The sequence below is a fragment of the Melanotaenia boesemani genome, chromosome 6 (genome assembly GCF_017639745.1).
Source record: "Melanotaenia boesemani isolate fMelBoe1 chromosome 6, fMelBoe1.pri, whole genome shotgun sequence".
Classification (NCBI taxonomy): domain Eukaryota; kingdom Metazoa; phylum Chordata; class Actinopteri; order Atheriniformes; family Melanotaeniidae; genus Melanotaenia; species Melanotaenia boesemani.
Genome location: NC_055687.1, coordinates 24,115,517 through 24,139,757, shown reverse-complemented (window position 1 = coordinate 24,139,757; position 24,241 = coordinate 24,115,517). Strand labels below are relative to the sequence as shown.

Genomic DNA, 24,241 nt, shown 5'->3' with positions numbered 1-24,241 from the left:
CGTAAAGCCAGATTTTAATAAAGGGGAAATAAAGCCTTTGTGATGTTAAACCATAAACTCATGTAAAGTTGAACAATACCTGTTTGGAGTAAAGTTCTTCTCATGAAAAATGCAAAAGTCCCTGAAGAGATTAATGCTGTTAACAAAAGAAGCTGCAGCAGGACTATGAACTAGCATCTGGAAGGTCATTACACATTTTCTATCTCTTGCTGCAGGTGTTTCCTCCTTAGGTGCTCAGTTTGCCAAACTCCGTGTGGGGCTCAAGCATTTAAACTTTTCCAGAACCTCACTATCACCCAAAGGTATGTGTTGTCTGGGGGGAAATGGGGCAATGATGCAATAAAAAAGAACATTTGCAATTTTGCAAAAAAGCTAATGGTTTGATTAAGCCAATAAATAACTTCGTTATGTTATCAGCCAGCTTTTGTTGTTGCCGTTTTACATTTACATGCTCCCCAACAAGCAGATACAATTCATATCTTCCATTAGTCTGATTGCAGCTACAGCTGGCACGCAGTGAAACTTAATTATTGCTCCATTAACATTGGCTCAGAAAGGCAGTGAAAGAATGAATGTGTTTACCAAGTCTGTTGTAATTTGCATATGTGCTGTTCTCCAGTCGTTTGGAAATATATGAAGGTAGATTTTCTTTTTATTGAGAAAACCTGCAGAAGATTTGAAGCTACTTTGTCATGCTTCCTAGATAAAAAAAAAAAGAGGCTGTTGTGAACATTTACTTACAGATTAAATTTGTTCTTGGTTCCAATCCAAGGTAAACATATCAGCACCCATCCAGCACAGACACAGCCTGTTGGGACTCACTGCAAACATGTTCTGCTTTCAGACAATCAATAAAGAGCTATTATATTCTGCGGTGTGTGTTCGAAAGCGCTTGTGGTCCTTAACCTGAACCATGACCGTCTTGCTGAAGGCTCAATCCATGACCTATGTCCCCAAAGGATTGAGGGATTTTTTCTTTTTTTTTTTTTTAATTGCAGTTTTGTTGTAAGTTACAGGCAGACAGGTCAGGTTTTATCAGTGTAAAAATGTCAGTTAACTGTCATGTGATGCCCATAATACAGATCAATGGTTGTTTGCACTGTATGTCAGTTTTAGGTTGCACACTGTGGTGCAGAAACCACAACCATAGGCTTAGATCTCTGCCCTCTCAAATGAATACTGATAAAAATAAATAAATAAATTAAAGCACTTCACAGTGTTTAGAGCTTGTTATATCTGTGATCATACTGTTCTGTTTATTTTTAATATATTTTTATGATATAAAAGGGAGAAAGGCTCATACAAAAGCTTGGTAATGCCAACGTCAGAGCATTATATTTACAAAACCACAGAAAAGACTCTATTACTTTATATTCTGATCCTGTGTTTTTTTTGTCTGTCTTCACCCGCTGCTCATTTCCTCTGCCATTTCCTTCAATGTGCTGTCAGAACATCAAGTGGAGATTTGAAGGTTGTGATAATGCTGACAATGTGTGTCTGTGGATTTCTGTGTGTGTGTCTTTTAGGGGTGAATAGCCTTTGCCAGTCACTGAGTGCCAACCCGTCCATCCCCAGCAGCCTAGTCCATCTGGACCTCTCAGGGAATATGCTCAGAGGAGACGACATGCAGGTATATGCAGTACTGTTGCTGTATTAAAAAGGTGGGGTGCTCCTTGGTAATTTAAATGACAAGAAGTAAGCACAAACCTTTTTCTAAAGTTCATCAAAATAAAAAGTAACAAAGTAACAGTGCATTGGCAATTGGAACAAAAAGGTCAGTGGATTTTTTCCCCCACACCATCCTTTTATACAAACACAGTTTGTAATGCATCTTAAAGCTAGTAGAAATGACTGATGTTTTTTTTTTTTTTTTTTTGTCTGTTACGTGTCACTTGGTGGGAATTTTTTAAGGAAGTTCCCGTGAGCATGACGGATAAAACTGTTTACTTAGTGACCACACATCCATCACACCCATCACTGTTTTATTGTATTTTATTGTGCAGCCACACATTATTATCATTTATTGCAGCATTAACAGGAAGTGAGATTTGTTTGAGGGAGGAAATGTTTTCATAAAATCTAACCTAGTGCCTTTTTTACTGAGTTAGATAAGAAAATTGACACCTTGCTGTCTGTATAGGATATATGCAGTTGATTAGCCTGCAGATTGAGAGGTGTATCAGATGACTATCTGATAGGAGGCCCCAGGTTCATGTCTGATGGATGAACTGTAAAAGCAACTTCTATAATCACTATGAGATAAAAAGCAAAACACATCTGTTAGATTAATTCTTAGGGAAAAAAAGCTGTTCCAAAACTAGGTTTAAAAGACATATTTTTCCAACTTTTATTTACCCCACAAAGCAGGAACAAGGTTACGTCAATTTCATTTAAGTGCCCATTATGGTCACTATTAAACTTTAACCTTACTTGTTAATTCTGTGCATGATGCTATACTTTTCCATTCTTTAAAATTAAGTCTCTATTTAAATGATTTCTACCAAACAGTTGAAACTATAGTTGACATAAACCAACTGACAGTTGGCTTCTTGTGGGAAAGAATGGGATATACTGTATGTAATATAGCCACTACATCTGGTATTAATGAGTTCTGCCATTGATTTCTATTCAGTTTTCTTGAGGTGTTGATTCTTAAGTGATTTCTCTCTAATAACCTTCCTAACATGGTTTACAATATTCTTTTGGTAAGATTAAACAGTTGGGATGTCATTTGTTTGTGACCCTAACAAGTGAAACTGGAGAGCTGCAACTTTTGGAAAGGTTACCTGTTTGCATGTTTATCCACTGACTCCACTGAATAACTCTGGTCAAGAAAGTGAATTGACTTTCCCTTTTGTCGATTTATCAATAGAAATATTTACTCTTTGCAGTCTGTCTGTATGGGACGGCTGTAGCTCAGGAGGAACCGCACTCGTCTAAAGTCGGTGAATGTGGCTTGTAGTGTAAAAGCGCTTTGAGTTGTCAACAAATGACTAGAAAGTGCTATATAAGTACAGTCCAATTACCAATTTGAGAAGCCAAACATGTTTAAATTATATTCACAATTTACAAAAGTGGATAGTAGTGAAGATGCTGACATATTTACTTACTGGTACGCTGTGGTGTTTTTATTTGTTTCCAGCATTTCTACAACTTCCTTGGTCAACCAAACAGTCTGACAACGCTCGACCTCTCCAACACAGACTGCTCTTTGGACCAGGTGAGTTAGTCACGTCTCATTCATTATGGTAATGGAAAGCCGACTTTCAAATGTCCCACAAATATACAGAATTACTTTCCGTAAATAGACATGTAAACATGCAGTTAGAGTTACAGCTCTTTGTAAAATGAAATGCTGGACATTAATATCTTTGTTGCAGGCAATTTAATCTAATCGTGTACATCCACTCAGTGTGTGTTGCGGTTCAGTGCTTGTAAAGTGTTCTGAAAACTGTTTGTGATGTATTGATGTCGGTCCGAGAGAGAGGCCAAGCTTATTGATTAGTTTGAGATGTAGCCAGCTGTTAGTCGCTGAACATATCGATTAGCCCCTAAATCATATCTCACTCATGCACAGTCAGATGTACATGCATTTACACATTTATAATCACAGCAGTGGTGGAAGTTGCTATTAAAACTGTTCAGTAATACTCAATGATATTTAAAGCCAAAAATGAAGCTTCAAAAAGTCCCATAAACCAAAATGTTGCAGAGTTTTTCTTGACATAATCATGTGTTGTAGGTTTGCTCAGCTCTGCTGCGAGGCTCTGTCCAACACCTCTCTGTTCTCAACGTGTCAAAGAGCATCTTCCCGCACAGGTACAAACCTTTCAGCTTTTAGGTGACTGAAAGAATTAGAGGATTACAGTGATAAATGGTGAGGCAGATGGATGACACATCATGGCTGTAGTTACTAAATGTTTATATTATGATTTCTGTATTAAAATATTAGAAAATATTACATGTGGGACATCAACTGAGTTGGATGTCATTTTATTTGGTTGTTTTTTCATCAGTATTATTACTTAGATTTATATTATTGCCACTTTAGAACATATCTAAAATGTCAAAGCAATATTTAGAAACATAAAAACACTGTTAAAACAGCATTAGTAGTTGTTTACAACTCAGTATTGTATTAACGTGGGAGCTTATCAGGATGAATACTTCTAAGTATCAGTATTTATCTGCATCCTGAATCTGTTTTAATATTAAATAGACCTGAAAATGGCTCACACATTATCAATCATTATGAACGAACTATAAAATGTGCTGTGACCCATGCAATATAGATGTAGTCATGCTCTGTGTACTGTAAGCTCTTAACACAGCACCCCACTGAGGCTCGTCTATTATTGTTCTTGCTTTCCTACTGTTACATTGTTAACATCAGAGTTATAGACGAGCTGTCTGTGTGTTGGTGTGTGACACCTGCTGGTGAACAAATGCAATCACATGGTGATGCAAGTGTATTTATTTTGTAAGTAACAGATGTGTGAAGAGTTGTGTTTTCTTTACAACTATGGTATATATCTTTCCAGTGTGTCTCTGGGGAGTTGGGAACTTAAGCCAGGAAAGAGGGGAGCAGTGGGGGTGGGGTTGGCGTGGGAAGAAGAGCAGAGTATGGTGAGAAGGAGGAGCATTTAAATTAGAGGACTTGGATTTGTGGAGCGCAGACACTTTATTGTAAGCTAATTAAAATGTGGTGTTTGTCACATAGTCTCAATGTCATCCAAAATCACAGATCTACTGTATCATTAAACCTTTATGAAGATTTTTTAAATGGGTGATCTTTTATTACCATTGTGCTTCATGTGGCATAGCTATATTTTGTTCCTCTTCCCCTCTTGTGGTCATAGGAAAGGCAAAGAGGTGCCGCCATCATTCAAGCATTTCTTCAGCAGTGCCATGGCTCTCAGCTCCATCAATGTGTCAGGAACCAAGCTGCCGCCAGAGGCTCTCAAGTGAGACAATGATTCATTCACATTATTCACGTTCATCCACACGTGTCTGAGGAGCTGCGACTGATTCTGTATTTTACTCATACCACTGACATAGTCCTTGTTTTTAGATTATTTTAGGTACATTGCAGCTAAGAGCTGCTCAGTTTGCACAAACTAGAGCACAGCTGTTTATTGACAGTATTGACGGGATAAATGTGTGCTTTCAGGAAATGTGGGTTGATGAACAGTTTACTGAGATTTAGCTCCCTTTAAAATATTCCTTTATTTAGTTGCTTTTTGCCAATGATATAGGTGTGTGGAGTTTCCCTTCTAACTGTCTATAATATTATTACTGTAGAGCACTTCTACTTGGTCTGGCCAGTAATCCCAGCCTGAAGGATGTGTCACTAGACCTCAGCTGCTGTGAGGTAAGTCTCTCATAGATAAAATATAAAATTGCTCAAAATCTAGATCTAAATAATAGAAATAAATTCTGAATGATGTTGATCCACTAGCACATCTTTAAAATAAATAAAGTCTTTGTCAACTGTTAGGGGTGGACAGTAGACCAATTGTAGTTAAACTGAGAGCACGGCGATGCTTATTATTTTGTTAAAACTGCTGTAAAACAGTGAAAGCTGAATAAGTGCTCTTGTCAGCTGAAGTTTTGTGAGTGCAGTTTTGAACAGTTTAAAAGGGAAGCTCATCCAAAGCAGTTGGCTTTTTAGGATACACTCGAAAAGCCATTCGACAGGCCAGTGGCAACGCTGAGAGGCTGCATAATGGAATAGTTGGCAGACAGCAGAGAGGGGTAAAGGAGGGGAGAGGGACACGGAGGGGGGGAGGGTGAGGTGGATGGGGATTTTAGTTTTCCTCTCTGTTTCGTCACATCATGCATGGATGTTTGCACCAGCTTGTTGCCTTCATCTCTCTGCTGCTTGACTAGAGAAAAACCAGATTCAAACATGAAGGATAAACTCTCATATCACACTCACATGAGTTATGCAGGAAGTCCTTTTTTTTTAGATTTCCATAGAAATCTTTCCTAAGTGAATTTTCTAAGTGAAGTGATGCTCTATGGAGCTTTTAATGAACCGTTTGGTGGAGCAACAAAACTGTTCTCAGAGTGAGCGGACTGCATGTAAAACAAGGACTTTCTATGACTTCCTGCTGAGTGTGTTTTGCATACCAGCGTATTTGTCTTTGATGAGTTTGTATTTGAATACAAGTATGATCATTAAGCATCTGTGTGTTTTGTTGCTGGTAATTGCTGGCTTGGCTTTGACATGCTGTTCTCTCCTCCTAATGCTTCTGCAAGCTTGGCCATTGTGTAAGTACTAATGTGCTCACTCTTAACAACTTATTTGTTTTTTTTCTTTCTTTTTTTTTTGTCTTGTGTGTCTGGTCTATTTATTTGCCTGCAGAAAACATTCTCAGTGAGGCCCAAAAATGATATTGCATAAAAAAAAGCTATTGTTCTGAATGAATATATGTTATAGGATTTATTATTATATGATTGCTTTTTGTGTTCAGGAAATAAATGTGTGTTTTACTGAGACAGTGTACTGCAGATGGTTATACATCCATGTAGACTGATGTACATTTTGTCAAGGCAAGAATAACACATTCCAGTAATCTTTAATTGGTTTCCCATTATTTTTTTTTCCAGCTTCGGTCTGGAGGTTCCCAGATCCTTGAGGGTTGTATTGCCGAGATCCCAAACATTTCCAGCCTAGATATATCAGATAATGGTGGGATGGTCTTTAACTTTACTAAACCAAAAAATAAATAACTAAATTTATAAATAAAAAAAATCATGTTTCTCTCCTTCCAGGCCTGGATTCAGAGCTATCCACTCTGCTTGTTTGGTTAGCCAAGAACCGCTCCATCAAACATCTGTCTCTGGGCAAGAACTTCAACAACATCAAATCCAAGTAAGAATGTAAGGCCAGAGGAGCAGGAGGTGTGCAGCTGACGTGTACACAATAAGGTGGAGGGTAGGGCACTACTGGTATCCTAAAATAGGTTTTGTCATATAAACTGATTTGTAATGCTTCACAGCTAAAACCTGAGTAACAAATCCAAACCTACATGTGAACAGTCTGACAGTATGAGTTAAAGCATCCACATATACAAAGTGCTGCGTACACAGTGGCACTCTTGTGGAAAGATGAGATGAAGTTTCTGTTTTTTTGACGCAAACATCCAAGTGACTGGAAAAAGAAAAAAAGAATGAAGAGCATTGTTTCTTTATATGTTAATTGTTTATTTTTCTTTCTTTTCTTTTGTTTGACTCAGGAACCTTGCTCCAGTTTTGGACAGCTTGGTCCACATGATTCAAGAGGAGGAGTCAGTGAGTATTTATTTTTTTTTCTCTGGGGGGCTTGTGAGGGACAGCAATCCAGTATTAACAGACAACATCCTCTTAGATGATGTTTCAGGTTTGCTGAAGCAAACATCCAAGTGACTAAAGCAAAACACTTAGCAGATACTCTGTAGCTGGCCTCAGCAGTGGAGGCTTGATATAGTAGAATTTAACCATGGATCAATCAAATTCAAGTGAAACCACCAAAGTACAGGAGAGCATGTAAATGACTGATGGCCTGAATGTGGACCTGCCTTGTTATGTCATAATTTGATCTGATGGTCACCTTCTCTGTTGAGGATTTAAGACTTAACCGATCCATCTTCCTTGTGTTTTCTCTCTGCCCATCATAGGAGCTTGAACAAGTTTTACCCTGGTGTTGGCCATTATTTCACTCCAGTGATGAATGTGATGGATTGATAATAAATGAGTTGCAATTGAGCTCCTGGTGCTTGGATTTAGTATCTGTGTGTGTAGCTCATTATGCATAAGAAAGCTGTGCAGGTAAACACTGAAATTTAAAGACAAAATAGTGATGAAAGGATATTGGAAAAGAAATGGGAACAAGCTAAAGACAGTGGATCAAAGGATGGCCAGTAGAGATGAGCAAAAAATGCAAAAGAAAAGCTCACCAAGGTAATGTAGGGAGGAAAGTAACAGAAAATTTCCATCTTTCGCTGTGAGACAGGACTACATAGCCCTCAGCTACAGTATCTTAAAACCAGAGCTGACAGATAAGTGAAGCCTTGTTGAGATAACAAGCCTCTATGTGCATCCTTTCCTCTTTTGGAATGTTAAAATGGGAAAAACACACATCATGCAGTGTCAGATGCAGCTCTATACACAGGGGTTGTGTTCGTGTGTGTTTTTGCCAGAGTCCAGACAGACATAGGTTGCCTCTGTTGGGCATAGGTCATGAAAAATAACTGATAATATTCTATATGTGTCTCTGTGTTCGTGTCTGTAGCTTCTTTCCCCACTTGATATATGGTGTTTAAACAACAGTGGAGACCCTTTTTCTTGAAAACTGTTTAACTTGTTAGAATTTTATCGAGATGACATCTAGGTTTATAATATGAATTACAATAAGATGAAGTTGTTGGGGAATTTTATGTTTCCAACATTGATGTGAACTCGCAGTCCAGCTGGATGCTTTCTTGCCAAAGATCATGGGATGGGAGAAGAGAACGTACAATAGATTTTAATAAGAACTATTTCTCTCCATCTTCATCAAATATTGCTGCTGATGCGGAGAACTGTATAAAAATGCTTCCTGGAGGGCGGCATATCAGCCGTAACTGTTAAACATCTTGCAGCTGAATACCATGCTGTCCCTAGCAGTCATAAAAAGAATGTATTATAGCCTTTATTTCTCTTGATATAACCCAGTCTTAACACCTTTTTTCCTTTTGTCCTCCACATTTGTACTTTTCTTCTCAATCCCCCCCTCTTTCCAGCCCCTCACCTCTCTGTCTCTAGCAGACTCAAGACTAAAGAGTGACTTGACCATCGTTCTCAACGCCCTTGGCAGCAACTCCACGCTCACCAGGCTCGACATCAGCGGTAACGCCATGGGTGACATGGGAGCCAAGATGCTGGCAAAGGCTTTGCAGATCAACTCTAAACTCAGGTGATAAATCAGGTGTATTCAAGGGAAATCTACAACTACATCATGCTGATTTGCAGTCAAAAATCAGAGTTGATTTCAAGTAATTAGCAACAACGCTAACAACTGGCACTATGATCTGTTTTCCAACAAAAACAATGTATTATATCGGCAAAATTAAACTTTTTACTATTAACACATTTATTGCATGTATACTGTGTTAATGTTAGTCTGAGTCCTTAATAGTGTCTCTTTGTAATAATTACAACAAAAACTCAATTTTACTCAGATAATTTTTAATGAAATATTTATGTTTTGTTATTATGTCATATCCTGTGTGTCTTTTCTGCAGGACTGTGATCTGGGATAAGAACAACACCAGTCCTCAGGGTCTACAGGATGTAGCAGCTGCTTTAGAGAAGTAAGAAGCTTCGTAAATCCATTCAAAGTATAAATGAGTATATCACACCTTTTCCACTTTTCCAGGCTAGGAGGAACCTTTGTTGAATAATGGCTTTCTTCCATCACGGGGATATTGATCTAAATTAATTCAAACTAAAGTGGCTGAGGATATTACTTGACAAATTTACATTTCCAACACAAAGTCACAGCATTTAATTTCAGCCACCATTTTTAAAATATTTTTAAATATAAGAGCTTAAATAAACTAGACTTCTGGACTTTTAGGATGGCATCTATATGTTAAACTGGAAATAAAACATTTCTGATCAGAGACCATTTCACCTTCCCAGCACCTACAATACAGCTTTGACTCTTCTCCCCCAGAGTTTTTACAATTCACTCATTTGACCAAAACAGTTTTTGTCAGGTAGGTAAACAATTAATAGAGAACAGTGAGTTCAACAACCAACAGATCAGGTCAGGTGAGTCAGTGGCATCATGTGACCATAACTTCTGTTAATGCGTAAATGTTCTTACATGCTGAAACTCTCCACAGACTGAAACATCAAGAACCAAGAAACGGAAGTTAAGTTAACTTTATGCAAGCTCTTGTGATTACCGTGTGATTTACACTTTGGGCTGTGATGGAAACAAAGAAAACTTAAGTTCCCTGAAAAAAGCATCTAATTCTAAAACTGTTGAGTATGTTACAACCGTTTGGGAAAGTAGCTGGTTTAAAGCCACTTTATTACTGAGCCAGTCAGATAAACTAAGAAAAACACAGGGTAACCAGTAAGTGAACTGTAGCCAATGTCACTAATGGTCATCACTTCATAATCCAGACTTTTGTATTTTGGAACAAAATAAATAGCTTGCAGTTCATCAAGATGGATTCTCACTGATTGTGAAATGAATCTCAAAAATCCAGCTGAATACTTTGTGTGTGCAACAATAGCTTACATTGATAATCTTCTGCAATAAAATGCATCTTTATACCTTTATTCTCACAGTATACGTGTACTGGTGAACGACATGAGGGTGAGCTGTAGCTGCTGAAATGTCTTGTAGCTTCTTGAGAAAACCTTGAGGTATGTTTAGGCTGAAAAGAGAGAAAATAAAAATGACAATGAGGGAATACAGCAGGAAAGACAGTTGCATGAGAAAACATGCTAGAAGAAAAAGGAGTATTAAGAAGTAAAACCAATGACAGAAAAAATCAGATTTTTGCATTTAGTGTTTTTTGACTGTTCAGTATTCTGTGTGACTGTGAATTGGCAACATTTGCTTCTGAGATGCATCTAACCATACACAGCTCTTCCCTTGCTAATCTCCATATTCTTCTAGCAGGACATCACCCCAGTTCCTCTCTGAGCTGCTGTATTGAATAATTAAAAGAACAATGGCTTTTTTTTATTACCCCAGATCTCCATTCTGTTCATCAGTGCAGCAGCATTGTGGATTGTTTTTTCTCTCTCTCTTTTTTTTCTCTAATTTTCTTCATGTCTCTGGTGTTCTGTTCATTCTTTAAGGAATAAATCTCAGTTCTTTAATGTAAAATGCTGTGGCACTACCAGAGTCAAATCTTAATTTGTCTCCACTTTAAAGTCACTTGACTCCAAATCCTCCACTTTTTCGCATTAAACTCTGCACTTTCTGGATTTTTCATCTCTTCCATTATAATGTAGATGTAAGCACACTGTGTAATCATTGTTTTAACACCTGTGGCCTTTATGTTGCTACTTCAATCCTCATGTGGACGTTTAACCTTTTGGTCTTCTGTTTCTGTGCAACTCTATATATTTTTCCAAAACTTACATTGGAATCATGTGTTTTGGTTGCATGTTCATTAGGAATTTCACCATCCGCTTCATGCCCATCCCCATCATTGATGCCTCCCAGGCTCTGAAGGCGAGCCCTGAAAAGACGGAAGATGCTCTGTTGAAGGTACGTTAGTGCTATCTTTGCTTCCTCCATTGCTCAGAGAAAAGTGCAGCAGGTTTTTCACTAAATTAAAAAAAATGCTGAATGAACAAACACAAGATTCTTTGTTTATTACTCTTCCCAGATTGAGAACTATTTATACAGGAATCAGGAAACCAGAAAATATCTACAGGAGCAGGCTTACCGACTTCAGCAAGGTATCGTAACAACAACCACACAGCAGGTGAGTACACAGGTTGGGTAAAACCAAGACAGTTATGGCCGTCTTCAGATGCACTATTATTATTTTTAGTTAAGCATGTGATTAAGCTATAGACATTATTATTTTCCTCATTCATGTTTTGCTTGTCGTTTGTGGCACTTTAGCTCAGAAATGATGTCATTTAAATACAGTGTTCATCTTTGGAAATATCCACCCTCAAGAGTTGTCATCTTTTAGCTTGTTTCTGTTAAATATAATCCCAGCAAACCTTCTTGTCTTCTTGTTGTTTTGCAGATGATAGACCGGATTTGTGTTAAGGTGCAAGATCACCTGAACTCTCTGAAGAACTCGGAGATAGATGCCATCCTAGAAGATGTCAAAGCAGCAGAGAATCTCATCAAAGATGCCAGAAATTCTAAAACTGTGAGGACACACACGTTTTAGTCATATTATGTGCACTATTAATTAAAATCCTTTTGTGTAAACTTAAACTTATGTACATGGTTTTACCACTACTGCATAAAAGGTTATTTAGAGAATAACTGTCTCATCAGACATGGTTATATGTCTTTATACCATGGTCTGGGTGAATACTCAGTTTTGATTGGCTGTAGGGTGTCCATTAAAAAGTGATAATGGACACCTATGAAAGAAGTTCCGGTCAGATAGACTTATTGTTGTAAATTATTGCGCTGACTAAACGCTAGTTGGTAACTGGGGCAACAGAAACTCAGACGCCGAGCTGCAGACGCGCCAGATCATGTCTGTGACGGCACATTGTTGTGAAAACAGCTTGCAGGCTTATTGGGCTCCGTCAGTCAAGGATAGTGGAGCAACATTTTGTCCTCCTGCAATGTCAACCAGCAGTAGTCAGTGTCCACAAACATTAAACTCCGTCCTTCAAACACCACTATGGACTTGCCAGTATCTTTATGAAATGTCACGATCAATGGCATTGTTGCCGTCATTCTGTCTTGATTACCTTACTTAGGGTTAGGGGTTAGGGTTAGGGTTAGGGTTAAGGGTTAAGGGGTTAGGGTTAAGGGGGGATAACATTATAAAAACTGATCTGTGGACTTTGACTGTTTGAAACAAAATGTCGCATCATCCTCTGGACACACACAAGCTGTAAGAGCTGCACCCGCCCTCTGAAATGATACTTTGTCACATAACATAACGTTCAGCAATTATCTCCCTTCCCTCCACTGATCAGGTCTAATACAACAGCTGCAGCCGACCGAGCTGCAGGTTCTGTGTCAGAGCCGGTTACCTTGGCAGTGCGTCATAACGAAATAGTCCACTCAGCTGTTTCTTGTGAAAAACTTGCGATTTTAACAGTAAAAAACAACATTAACGCATTAATAATTTATTTAATATTTTTTTCTTTCGTAAGTGACCATGGTATAAGCGGGATAATGCCCTTCGAGTTGTCCATTATCATAAATTAATGGACTTCGCGGAGGCAAACTTCACGGCTCCGCATCATCCATTAATTTTTGATAATGGACACCTCGTCGGGCATTATCCTCTACTTATTTGCCATCATAACTACCTGTTTGTCTTCTCTGTGTATTCCCAGCTACTCCCTAACTTGTACCACCTTGGATCAGCATCCAGAGAGGAGGTGAACAGTTCATCAATGGGTCCTATCCAGGAGAAATTGGAGTCCATGGCTGGGGAGGTCACCTCTGTCATGGACCAGCAGCTGCAGGTACAGTGTATTGACAAACAGACTCAGTATATGTATACATAATTGTGAATACTTTTCTGGTTTCTATTCTATTTTTGTTAGATCTTTGTTGTAATTGCTTTAAAGCAGAACACATCACAGCAAAGAACTGACATCGAAATGCTTCACCAGAAAAACAAAAAAAATAAATAAGCACAATTCAGGCAGATTAGCTTGACTTTTATGAAGGGTTATGTCTTTTATTTGATCACCAGAATTCTGTCAGTCGGGTTTTAAGATAAAGCTACATTTTACTTTTCTTCCCTGTTTTCATTCCAGACTTTGCTAGAGTCCATGATGGATGCAGCAGAATCTATGTGCCCTCATGTGTTAAAGAGGAGCAATCTTCGTCCTGAGCTAATGAAGGCCAGCTCAGCCAAGATGCTTGTACCTAAAAGCTTTGTCACCAAAACTCTCCTAGAGCAGTCAGGAGTGGATATTATTAATAAAATCAGGTCTGTATGTGAGTTTGTTGGTTAAAGTGTATATTATATATGTTATTTATTGTATTTTTTTGCTATTGTTTCCTCAACAAATAAGGAAAACACAGCTTAGCTGGTACAGTTGCTCTACGCCCTGTCACCCTCTTTCTTTCGCCCTCTGAAATCATGTTTTCTCTCAGTGAGGTGAAACTGAGTCTGGCGTCTTTTCTGTCTGATCGCATCGTTGATGAGATTTTGGAGGCTCTTTCCACATCACAACACACACTGGTAAGATGAGAGCAGTGTGTGAGACCATATACCTCCATCTGAGTTGAATATGAAAAAATCTTTATATGAATCAACATAACAATGTAATCTTATTTAAGTTAGGCTACACCTCAATTTAATTTATTCTTGGAAAATATTGGAGAGCAGCACTGGTTTATTCTCTGTAACGATTGCTTACATTTATTTAATGTTTGCCACTAAGTTTTAGTCCTTAATAAGCAAACATGAAAAAGCAGAAGGTTGATTTGATATTTAGTTTTTCTTCATGTTTTTTTTTTCCCCCTCATCTCTTGCCTGTTTAGGCAGACCATCTGGTACGACGAGGTCGACCCTTGGTGCAGCAGGAGTCACTGGATCTGGATGTTCCGGAGGAGAAGATTCCTAAACGGGCATCGACTGAGATATTGGAGGCTGAGAGGCTTGAGGATCTGGAAACATGTATGGTAGGTGTTGGTTTGTAACAGGTGGGTGTGAGAGGAGCCCTGCAGGGTACAGCTTTATTTTATTTTATTTTATTTTATAAAAATGTATTTTATTCTATTATTACCATTTTAAGAATCAATAGTTAATATAAGCCATTAATAATCATGCTACTTTCATGTAGACTTGATTATTTCTGTGACTTAAAAAATGGCCTTTGGAAAGTAAAGTCATTGTGACACTTACATACATGTTTTAGAGATGTCCATCTTTAACACACCTGACTCAAATGAATGGCTCGTTAGCAGGCCTGCAAAGAACTGACAAGCAGTTGAATTAATCTGAATCAGAACAGAACTAAAAACATGCAGGGCAGTGGTCCCCGAGGACCAGGATTGAGAAACACTGTTCTAGATGAACATCATAATTTAATGTTTTCTGATTTTTTTATCCCCCTTCTGGTTTGATTGTATTCAAATCCATCCACATCCAATTACTTTTAAAAGAATTCTGATAACAGACTGATAACAGATCAAACACAAAAATCTGTTTATCTGCCAGCTTTCCCTGTTTAAATAAATACAATTATTGTGGATGATTTCAGTATTGAGATGTTCCTTTTAGCTTGAGATGTTGCACCATAAAAAGCAGCACAGTTTTCTTGCCTCTCTCTTTTATTCTTTTAGTAGTTACTCCTGCTTTCGTGTTATTCCTCCTTGATGTTCTACATTCCTCTTCTTCCTCCTTCCGATCTTCATTGGTTTCTCATTCATTTTCCTCTTTAAGCTTCACTGTGTTTTGTCTTCTCTTCTCTTCAACCTTTTCCTCTTATCCTTCTTGTCTTTTCCACCTTTGCTTCTTGGAGACTTTGTGCTGCACGAGCGTAAGTAATTCTGAGCTGTCCCTCCAAGTTTCCTACTCTCTCCACTTTTCTTTCGGCTTCCTGTACTTTCACTTTTTGTCTCTCGTCACTGTGCGTGCTTGCTCAAAAGTCCTCTGTAGCTTCTTTTCTACAATATTTTAGTATTTCATTCCTTGAATAAGTACAGGTACTATAGGCGATGTACTCTGTTCAGCAAACTGCATACTGTAATAGGACACACACTTAAAGCCCACTGAAGTCAGATTACATATATGAAAGTAATTTGCAGGTATTCTTAATGGTATTTTGAAATTTTGGAAAAGCTTCCATAAAAATATCAAATACCCCTACCCCGGCCTCCTTCTGTTCAAAAATATGGATACAGTTAGTAGTCAGCAGACTGTTTCATGGGGATTTTTACACTAAGGATGAATAATGAAAACAAAAAAATATAATTCTTTAACAATGTTTCTGTCTAAAATATAAATAACTGTGCTGACATGTATCTGTAGTACCAATTAACTTTATTTTCTACATTTATTGAGACTTTGTCTGGATCTACACATCCATCAACAAAGGACAAAATGCTACACCTGGTAAATTTTACAGAGAAAATGATTCATAATTATGTGTGTCTGTTCTGAATGCAAGCTATATATATTTTTTCTTCTTTTTTTAAAAAATGACATGAGATTTTGTCAATGTGCAAACTGCTAGATTGTAACAGCTTGTACATCTGCTAGTAAGCACACCAGTGTTGGAAGATCTGGTTCCCAGTTATGTGACTGTTATTTTGTATCAGCACATTCAGAAATTAGCTTTTTGTTCCCAGTTGATACAAGTTTTCAATAATCTGTTCTCCCCTTAGATGACTCCTAAATCCAAAAGGAAAAGCATCCATAGCAGAATGCTGCGGCCAGTGTCTCGTGCTTTTGGTAAGTTGTAATTTTCAGTTTGCATTTAATATGTTGAGATTTATTTTAAATAATTAAAGGGTTATTCTTCTGCTCTTAACTAGTAGATTTTTATATAAGCGGCTAGTGTGACATATGATAAGAGTGCACAAATATAAATCTTTAGAGATGGAGTTTGACCTTGACAAGGCTCTGGAAGATGTCCCTGTGCATGTGGAGGACACTCCCACGTCATCTCAGACGCCACCTACGCCATCCCTGGTTACACCTAAACTGGAGCAACGACCTCCGGGAACAATTGCTGAGTTGCCATCTGAGGAAGAAAAAAAACTGCAGCACTTCACCAAACTACGACCACGGAGGAACAAAAAAACACATTCTAGCAAAGTACCTGTGAGTAAAGCTTTGTAGTTTATGGTTTACTTACCATTAGATAGCAAGATAAAGCTAAACTGAAATGGTTTAAACAGTCATTTTACAAAAGTAAGTGGAAAATGTGCTTAAACATGCAGAGAAATTGTCCTGATATTCTTTACCTTTTTCTTTCAGCAAATCAAAAACACTCCATCTCAAGATGGGGAACAGAATGGCCTCATGGGAAGAGTAGATGAAGGAGTGGACGAGTTTTTCTCTAAAAAAGTCACCAAGATAGGTGCAAAGTAAGGGTTATGTTCCTGATAAATGACTGCCTCACACTTTATGTAATCCAGAAAGAGAACAGCTAAAGTGTGCTTCGTCCTGGTATTTATTGTACTCGTCTGGGGTCTCATTTATAAATGTGTCGTACGCACAAAACAGGGCCTAAAAGTGGCGTACGCCACTCCCCACGCAAAAGTTGGGAAAATGTGCACCCCTATACATAAACTCTGACCCATGCATACAGACATGGGAAAATCAAGGATGCAGATGGTGAATTGCAGCCAGACTGCATCATACTCCTCTCACACATTAATTACTTATTATTAATTAATTAATTACTAATAAACATTAATTTTCCCTTCACACCAAACATAAATAACAGATCCACGCTATCATAAACATTCAAACCAGCCATGAAAACTGAACTGTGGCTTGTAGTATAAACATTATTCAATATAAGAAATATATAAAATAATTTAAATCTCAAACCCTGAAGCAGAGAAATGTGCCAGTCTGTGTGGCAACTAATAGGTAAATTTATCATCATGGTTGTACCCTAAACCACTGATTGACACAATCATTTTGCAAAGGTGGGAAGCAAACAATCTCCCCCCTGGCCTACCCCTGCCCAGTATGAGGACCGTGACCCCTCCCTAACAGGAAGGTTTTACACGGGAGGAAGGATCAGTGAGGATGTAATGCAGCATTTGAGATGACAACAATGCAGAAGTTCATTTTTAAAGATCTTTTACTGTGTTAGATACGTCACACAAAACTGTCACTATGTTCCACATCACAGCTCTAAGTTCTTAAATTTCATCAGCTATGACATTAATGGTGCTGAAATTTGTGTTTGGAGTAAAGCTTCGCTCAGAACCCGACCACTTCCAGATGCACCATGTGCACCGCCGCTGCAGGATACAGCACATCAGCCTGTTTTCTCTACATGTGTATAAAGTAGTTTACACAGCCATGATATAAAATATGTAACAGAGCTTTACTGGGTTTGTCTGTAGTGTCTGCCAAATCAGTGTCTCCCTCCTTCATTTTATAGTCCGGCGGTGTGAGCTTGGGTATATTCTTCCTCCTCCGGTTGCAGACACACACTGACGGTGGGAGGCAAGGCTTTTTATTTATTTATTTATTTTTGCATCCGCCTTGAGGTCCGATCACTTATTTTTTTATTAGCTCCACCAAAGAGGAGGTCATAAGGCCTATTCGGGGGGTGTTGTTTCTGTCTGTCTGTAAGCAACATAACTCATAAAATTAGGGACAGATTTTGGTTATATTTTCAGAAAATGTCAGAAATAGGGTAAGTAACAAGTGATTAGATTTTGGGGGCGATTTGGATCACTGTCTGGATCCCGGAATTTTTTAAAAGGATTCTTTACTATGGGGATAATTTTATCATTATAACTTTTTAGTAACAAAATCAGACCCACAATCATTGGCAAAAAATACATAAAAAAAATTGCAACGACTTGGCTGAGGTCTGCTCTCTCTGAGTGCTCCTAGTTTATTTCTGCTACAGTTCTATCAGTCACACTCAGACTACACCACATCAACACGTTGCACTCACAACATTTTCTTTTATTTGTGACTCCACTGCTGTGTCCAGTAACACTAAATTTCCTTTTTCGGCTTCACCTCACCAACAAACCGTATACCATTTTTAGCTTTTATGGGTACGTACACTTTTAGTATAGATCTGACACAATGTTTTATAAATAAGACCCCTGCTCTGTTTTATAAACACAATAAGTCAAATAGCCAACTCTCTTTGTCCCATTCTTGTACTCCCTTCTCTAAGACGTTCCCTTAAGAGTTCAGAATCACATGATGGAGAGAAGAAAAAGAGTAAAGGAGGATTTCTAAACCTCATCAAGCGATCCTCCAAATCTGATAAATCTGACAAATCAGATAAATCAGAGAAAAACCAGGCAGCTCCAACATCATCTGGAACATCCCCAGCTTCAGCACCCACCATCCCAGAGGAGCCCTCCTCTCCAAAGGTGATAGTCAAGAGTCCTGCACCTGAGCCAAAGTCCAGGTAAAGGCTACCAGATACAAAAGCAATTTACTCACTAACTCAGTTTGTGTACCACAGCCACAGCTTCATAAACAAATCCTGTCTTCACTCCAGAGACGCCTCTACTCGCTCACAGCCCACAGACTACAGCAGCAGCTCAGACCGATCAGAGGAGCTGAGGACACCAGACTCCATAGATGAACCATGGGAGGGTTCAGATGGCAGAGGAAGTCCTCAGGGAGGGAAGCGGTACCCTGGGGTGCAGATGATGGGAAGCGGCCTCCTGGCAGAGATGAAGGCCAAACATGAAAGGAGAGCGCACAAGGTGAAGTGATGTCTGCAAAACCAAAAATCACTCGTCGCATGCACTTCATTGTTCATTGCCCACTCTGCTAGGGAGAGAGGCTCGTTTCAATAAGCTCACAAGACATTGGAACTCAAAACGCTGAAGGTGTTTAGCTTCTTCTTGTGAAAACAGCTTTGTTCAACACTCGGCAAGTAAGGTTTCTAGCTGGTTTTGTAGAATAAGAGACGTCCACAAGAGACACACAGATATGCTGAGACTGTTCTTCAGGCTGACGTGTTGACATAAAAGATAATGATTCATTATTTTGTATTTTTGTCTCTTCTAGTCTTCCAGCCCTGATAGGCCCGACGGCAATGCAACAGGTAAGTAAAAGAAACAAGTACCAAACCAGAACCAACTTGCATGTAAAGATAAACTAATGAAGGAATATAGATATAATGCAATAGAGTTCCTTAATTGTTCACAATCAGTTTGTGTGTGTGTGTGCATGTATCAGTGGCCAAGCCTCATTCTACAACTACAGAGAGCAGGTCTCCCAGTGGTTCCCTTAACAAAACGGACTCTACTCCCTCAGAAAAGACATCGGCACGCGGTGACGCTAAACCTGAACCCACGACCCGTCTCAGAGCTACGTCTTCCTCAAGCTCCCCCTCTGGACCAGTAACCCCTAAACCACCAGTGTCACAAGGAGCAAAGCCTGCACTGGCTGCCCGACCCGCCATCCCACAGAAGCCAAGGACCACCAGTAGCAGCAGGAGTACAGGTACAGTCAGACTACTGGCTGGGGACAGGCTGTCACAGTTAATACATTTTCATCCAGGGATTTAATTATTTTGATTTTTGAGCTACATCTTTAACTTGCTGAAATTTTGGATCCATGTTTATCCAAGCAAGTATATATTGATAGATAGATAGATAGATAGATAGACAACTTTATTTATCCCCGAAGGGAAATTGCGGAAATTGTCCTTTACTGATGATATTTTTCTCATCATGTCTTAATAGAAGAGAGCTCAGATTCCCCGAGCAGTGGTGTGTCTCCTAAAGTAACAGTTCTTTCTTCAACACTGAAGAAGGCACTATCAGAAAAAGACAAGGAGACCAGTCAGCAGTCAGGAGTTTCCACCAGCAAAACCACTCAGGAAGGTGAGTCACAAAATCTTAAGTGTCTCCTCCTAACCCCTTCATCTGATGGTGTTTATACTATAGAAACAGATTTTAAACTGTTCTGAAAATGCCGTAAACTGAAGAGCTGAAAAATAAAGTTCCCTTCTCAGAAGCACAGTTTCTTTTTTCCCCTCCCATCATCAAAACCAACCAGGCTGGTTGATGTTTGATGTCACTGCCAAAATCAGACAATGTGCTTCTCCTGTGGTTTCGTATTTGTATTCAGCCCACAGAGGGGGGATGTCTGTCATATTGTATGACACATCAGACTGAAAGATTCAGGTCAGGACTGTCACTCACCCCCACTACCTTTAATCTGTCATATATTATGTAACAGACACATTTTACTGTGTGAGTTTGTGTCCTCTCCTTTAGTTTCAACAGACTGAGTCTGTCAGTCTCTGAATGAGCTGCCTGTCGTTTGGAGTGTAAATAAAAAGCACAACTTTGCTGATTATCTGAATCTTCAGAGATGGAAGCAAGGCCCCTGTTTAAACCTGGGGGAGCACTTAGCCTACACCCTATGTATTATTATAATCGTTCTGGCTGTTCTGGTGACTTAAAGAACCAAGTAAAAAAATCCCACGTTGCTATTTCAGAATCACGATAGATTTGTGAACTGACACACTTTTACGATGAGTCAGGCAGGAATGATTACTGGACCCCAAGATGCGAACGCTGAACAACCAAACAGCAGAGAATGGTTAGTTTTTACTAAAAGGGTTTAATAGAGTTTCTGAGCTGAATCCGTAAACAGATTGATCCGAGTGTGGGATCCAGGGACCACAGGAGTTCACAGTTGACCAGGTAGAGTAGGTGGCAGGTGGAGCGTAGCACAGAGCTGACAGGAGCTGGGGACAGACTTATCCAGGAGGTAGGTGAGGCAGGCTGGACTGATGAGATCCGGAGAACCAAGAATCTGGAGACAAGACAGGATTATAAGAAAAGCGTAGAATGTAGACAAAGAACTAGAGAGGCCATGATATACCAGGTGAGTAACTGGATGATCCAGTGAGGAATGAAGAAAGGTCTGGTGTTTAAGTATTGTGGTGGTTGATTGGTGGATGAGGTCCTGGTGTGACGATCAGCCCAGGTGAGGTGATTGCTGCTATTGTGATTCTCCTGGCTGGGAACAGATATGACGTACAAGACAGACAGAGGGAGCCAGACTCACACACTAGGGCAATCCAGGAACACACACACACACACACAGGAAAGACAGACAGGAACCCTAACACACACCTAACATAGAAAATCATCTTTCACACAGGACATAATTTGAAGATGTTTATCCAGGGGCGTTGCTAGGCATGAAGCTCTACTGGGGCACAGGCCCCCTATCACACATACCCCTTCTCCCATACACACACACATACACACAAACTGCCCTGTGCCACTGCCACATTCCTACCAAAAATTCTAATTGATATATTAATGAATGTAAGAGCACACTTACTTAACGAACATGAACACTTTCAACATGGCAGCAAAAGCATAAATACAATAACAAACAATGGTAGGTCAGAACTCTCTTCATACACATTCCACAGTAATGTTTAGTACCTGGTTTTCAGGGTGATAGTTCAACTCATTCTGAACAGTTTGTTTAATTTTTGAGCATTAAAGCTTACTGCCTATTTTTCAGTTTCACAAAGTGGTCAATCACTTGACTATGACTCAGCTTTAAGAAAGTCAGGAAGAGTTGTGTCTTATTTGCATGGTCATCTGCTTCAATTCAGCTTCTTTGTCAGCTTTAAGAAATATTGTAGATTCAGTTTGCATTTTATTTTTTTGGGTTGTATTGTCTAATGCAGATAATATTGGTGTAATGGCAGGAAATCTAGTAACTACTTGTATCCTTGAAAGCTGAAAGCATTTTTATTTAGTCCAAGATCTCAAGTTAAGATCTTAAGTCCTATTCAAATAAAAATGGATAAATACATAAAAACAAGGAAGGGGTTAGTATCAGTGAAGATTATCAACCCTCTATCAGATATATTTAAAATGTCCATATAGTGTGTGATTTTCCAGCAAAGTGGTTCCATCCTGGTTTGGAGTCAGAGACTTCCTGTGACCCTTTTTTTTTATTTCAACCACAAAAGTTTAGACAGAACGAAGAAGCGTTTACGTTGAGGGATGGAGGCTGTGACACGCAGCTGTCCCGTGATGCCCCGGGCTGGATAGAAAAGTTCACAAGTGTGGTTTTTCAGCACTGGGATGCTGCAAAATTGTGCATAACAAATGTCAGTGTGTCATTAAAATGAGTCAAATCAAAGTTTAAGGTCAGAAACTTATAAAGCATTGTTTTAAGAAGCCGTTTACAAAATGCCTGTCTTCAATTATGCTAATGGTTATCTAAAAAAATGGTCTGATATATGCTTCAAGTAACAAAAACATAATTTTCTCTACATTTCATATGTCAGGCTCACTAATATGCTACAGTCAGCAGCATTCACACCTGATCGGTTTCATAAACAACATTTTTAGCTACATTCACAAATATTATCAGTTGTTTTAATGGAGCCTCCTGGCATTTATAGTTCCAGCTCCAGTCTGCATGTATGAATCCCAGCTGTTTATTAACAAAATTTACAGCTTACTTTCTTTCTCTTTTGCATTCCTTCTGTCAACACTAAATTTACATATGTCTCGTTTTTAGCGAGGTCAGCCTCAGATGGTCTTCAGCGTTCCGGCTCTCTCAGCACCAACTCTGAGGATCACAGCTCCTTCAAGAACAAGGACAAATCTCCAAATCCAGACAGGGACAACGCAGCAAGCAAAAAGTCATCAGACTCTGGGGAAGAGGCGAACAAAGACTTTATTTTAATATGAGACCATTTACAAACCTCACGTTTCCCTTTAGAAAAGCAGCCAAAAGGGTTTAAAACTCATGATTAATGTATATTAGAATTTGTACCTGTAGGTTCTGTCTGACCACAAATACAAATCATGTTTAGGCAGAAAGAACTGCTGCACTGTCAGGAAATTCAGCTTCAATTTTAGTATGATTATGTTTGACATTGTTTTGACACAACCAAAACTGTGCTAAATCTCACAAGAGCTTCCTTCTGACAAAGATCTGTTATCGTCCTTGTTCTTACTCACTTTCCTTACTAACTCTTCAGGGTTTAAGAAAATAAATTATCAGGTGTTGATCAAGTCCATTTCATTCAATGCATGGTGAATCTCAAATTCAACCCAGTCGGTGAACCACTTAAGGTAAGACAGTATGCTTCCAGAAAATAGGAGAAAGACCTGAGTAATCATCTGAAGTGGCTTTATGTAACTTATAACATCTTTTTACTGTTTTCTGTCATCGCTTCTCTTCCTGGGATCAAACACACAATAACAGTAACACCAGGATTAGTATACTTGAAATCCAACATACAACTAAACCAGGACTACAGTGGAATATTTTCCTTCAGTATCAGTTCATATTTTACTGTGTGCTTTTTCAGTACATGCAAATACTCACTCCAGACCTCAGAGTAGACTGAATCTGTTATGCAATTGTTTCTCTTTTTCTTTTTCCTTTTTTTTTCCAGGAACATGCAGGTTTCAGCTGAGTTTTTCAGCACAAACAGAAATCAGAAATTTGATGTAGTTTACCTATCATATCTACTACAACTATCTAGAGAGATGCACTCCATGACTCTATACTGAAGGTCTGTCAGATAACTGTAGACCCAAAGTAGCCATGTGGACCCAGGTTATTCTCCATGTGAAAGCTGGCGTGACCATATAATGTGTTGGTGCTCTGAGAGGACTGTGGTACACTTTAACATTATTGATAATCAGTATGGCTTCAGCACTGTTAACTAACACTGTTTTCCATGGACACTGTGCAAACATGAATTATTTGTTATTTATTGGGGAGAGGAGTGTATTTATGTCATTTTGAACCATATTTCTTAAGTGTACATCGGTTAAATCAACATTTGAACAAACATTTGTTTTGTTTAAAGTATTTTTAAGTACATGTAACAAAGTTTTTCTGGCTTCTGG

The 24,241-nt window shown here is 38.8% G+C and overlaps 1 protein-coding gene across 2 annotated transcripts in view; it reads left to right on the top strand.

Moving 5' to 3' along the window:
• LOC121641160 (F-actin-uncapping protein LRRC16A-like) overlaps positions 1–23,395 on the top strand; it is a 68,745-nt gene extending 45,350 nt beyond the window's left edge. Inside the window, exons 12-39 of one of the 2 annotated variants that reach the window (XM_041987127.1) lie at positions 216–302; positions 1,527–1,630; positions 3,143–3,220; positions 3,743–3,819; positions 4,860–4,964; positions 5,302–5,371; positions 6,262–6,273; positions 6,613–6,694; positions 6,778–6,877; positions 7,242–7,296; positions 8,766–8,938; positions 9,267–9,335; positions 11,167–11,260; positions 11,382–11,480; positions 11,754–11,882; positions 13,039–13,170; positions 13,468–13,643; positions 13,811–13,898; positions 14,201–14,341; positions 16,049–16,115; positions 16,261–16,487; positions 16,644–16,753; positions 18,544–18,783; positions 18,877–19,087; positions 19,395–19,431; positions 19,566–19,832; positions 20,075–20,215; positions 22,896–23,395. In XM_041987127.1, coding sequence (XP_041843061.1) covers positions 216–302; positions 1,527–1,630; positions 3,143–3,220; positions 3,743–3,819; positions 4,860–4,964; positions 5,302–5,371; positions 6,262–6,273; positions 6,613–6,694; positions 6,778–6,877; positions 7,242–7,296; positions 8,766–8,938; positions 9,267–9,335; positions 11,167–11,260; positions 11,382–11,480; positions 11,754–11,882; positions 13,039–13,170; positions 13,468–13,643; positions 13,811–13,898; positions 14,201–14,341; positions 16,049–16,115; positions 16,261–16,487; positions 16,644–16,753; positions 18,544–18,783; positions 18,877–19,087; positions 19,395–19,431; positions 19,566–19,832; positions 20,075–20,215; positions 22,896–23,068 — 3,344 coding nt within the window. In that variant the 3' untranslated portion in view covers positions 23,069–23,395. The remainder of the gene's footprint in view (positions 1–215; positions 303–1,526; positions 1,631–3,142; positions 3,221–3,742; positions 3,820–4,859; positions 4,965–5,301; positions 5,372–6,261; positions 6,274–6,612; positions 6,695–6,777; positions 6,878–7,241; positions 7,297–8,765; positions 8,939–9,266; positions 9,336–11,166; positions 11,261–11,381; positions 11,481–11,753; positions 11,883–13,038; positions 13,171–13,467; positions 13,644–13,810; positions 13,899–14,200; positions 14,342–16,048; positions 16,116–16,260; positions 16,488–16,643; positions 16,754–18,543; positions 18,784–18,876; positions 19,088–19,394; positions 19,432–19,565; positions 19,833–20,074; positions 20,216–22,895) is intronic. The other variant, XM_041987128.1, reaches the window with a different exon arrangement.
• The last annotated feature ends 846 nt before the right edge of the window (positions 23,396–24,241 follow it).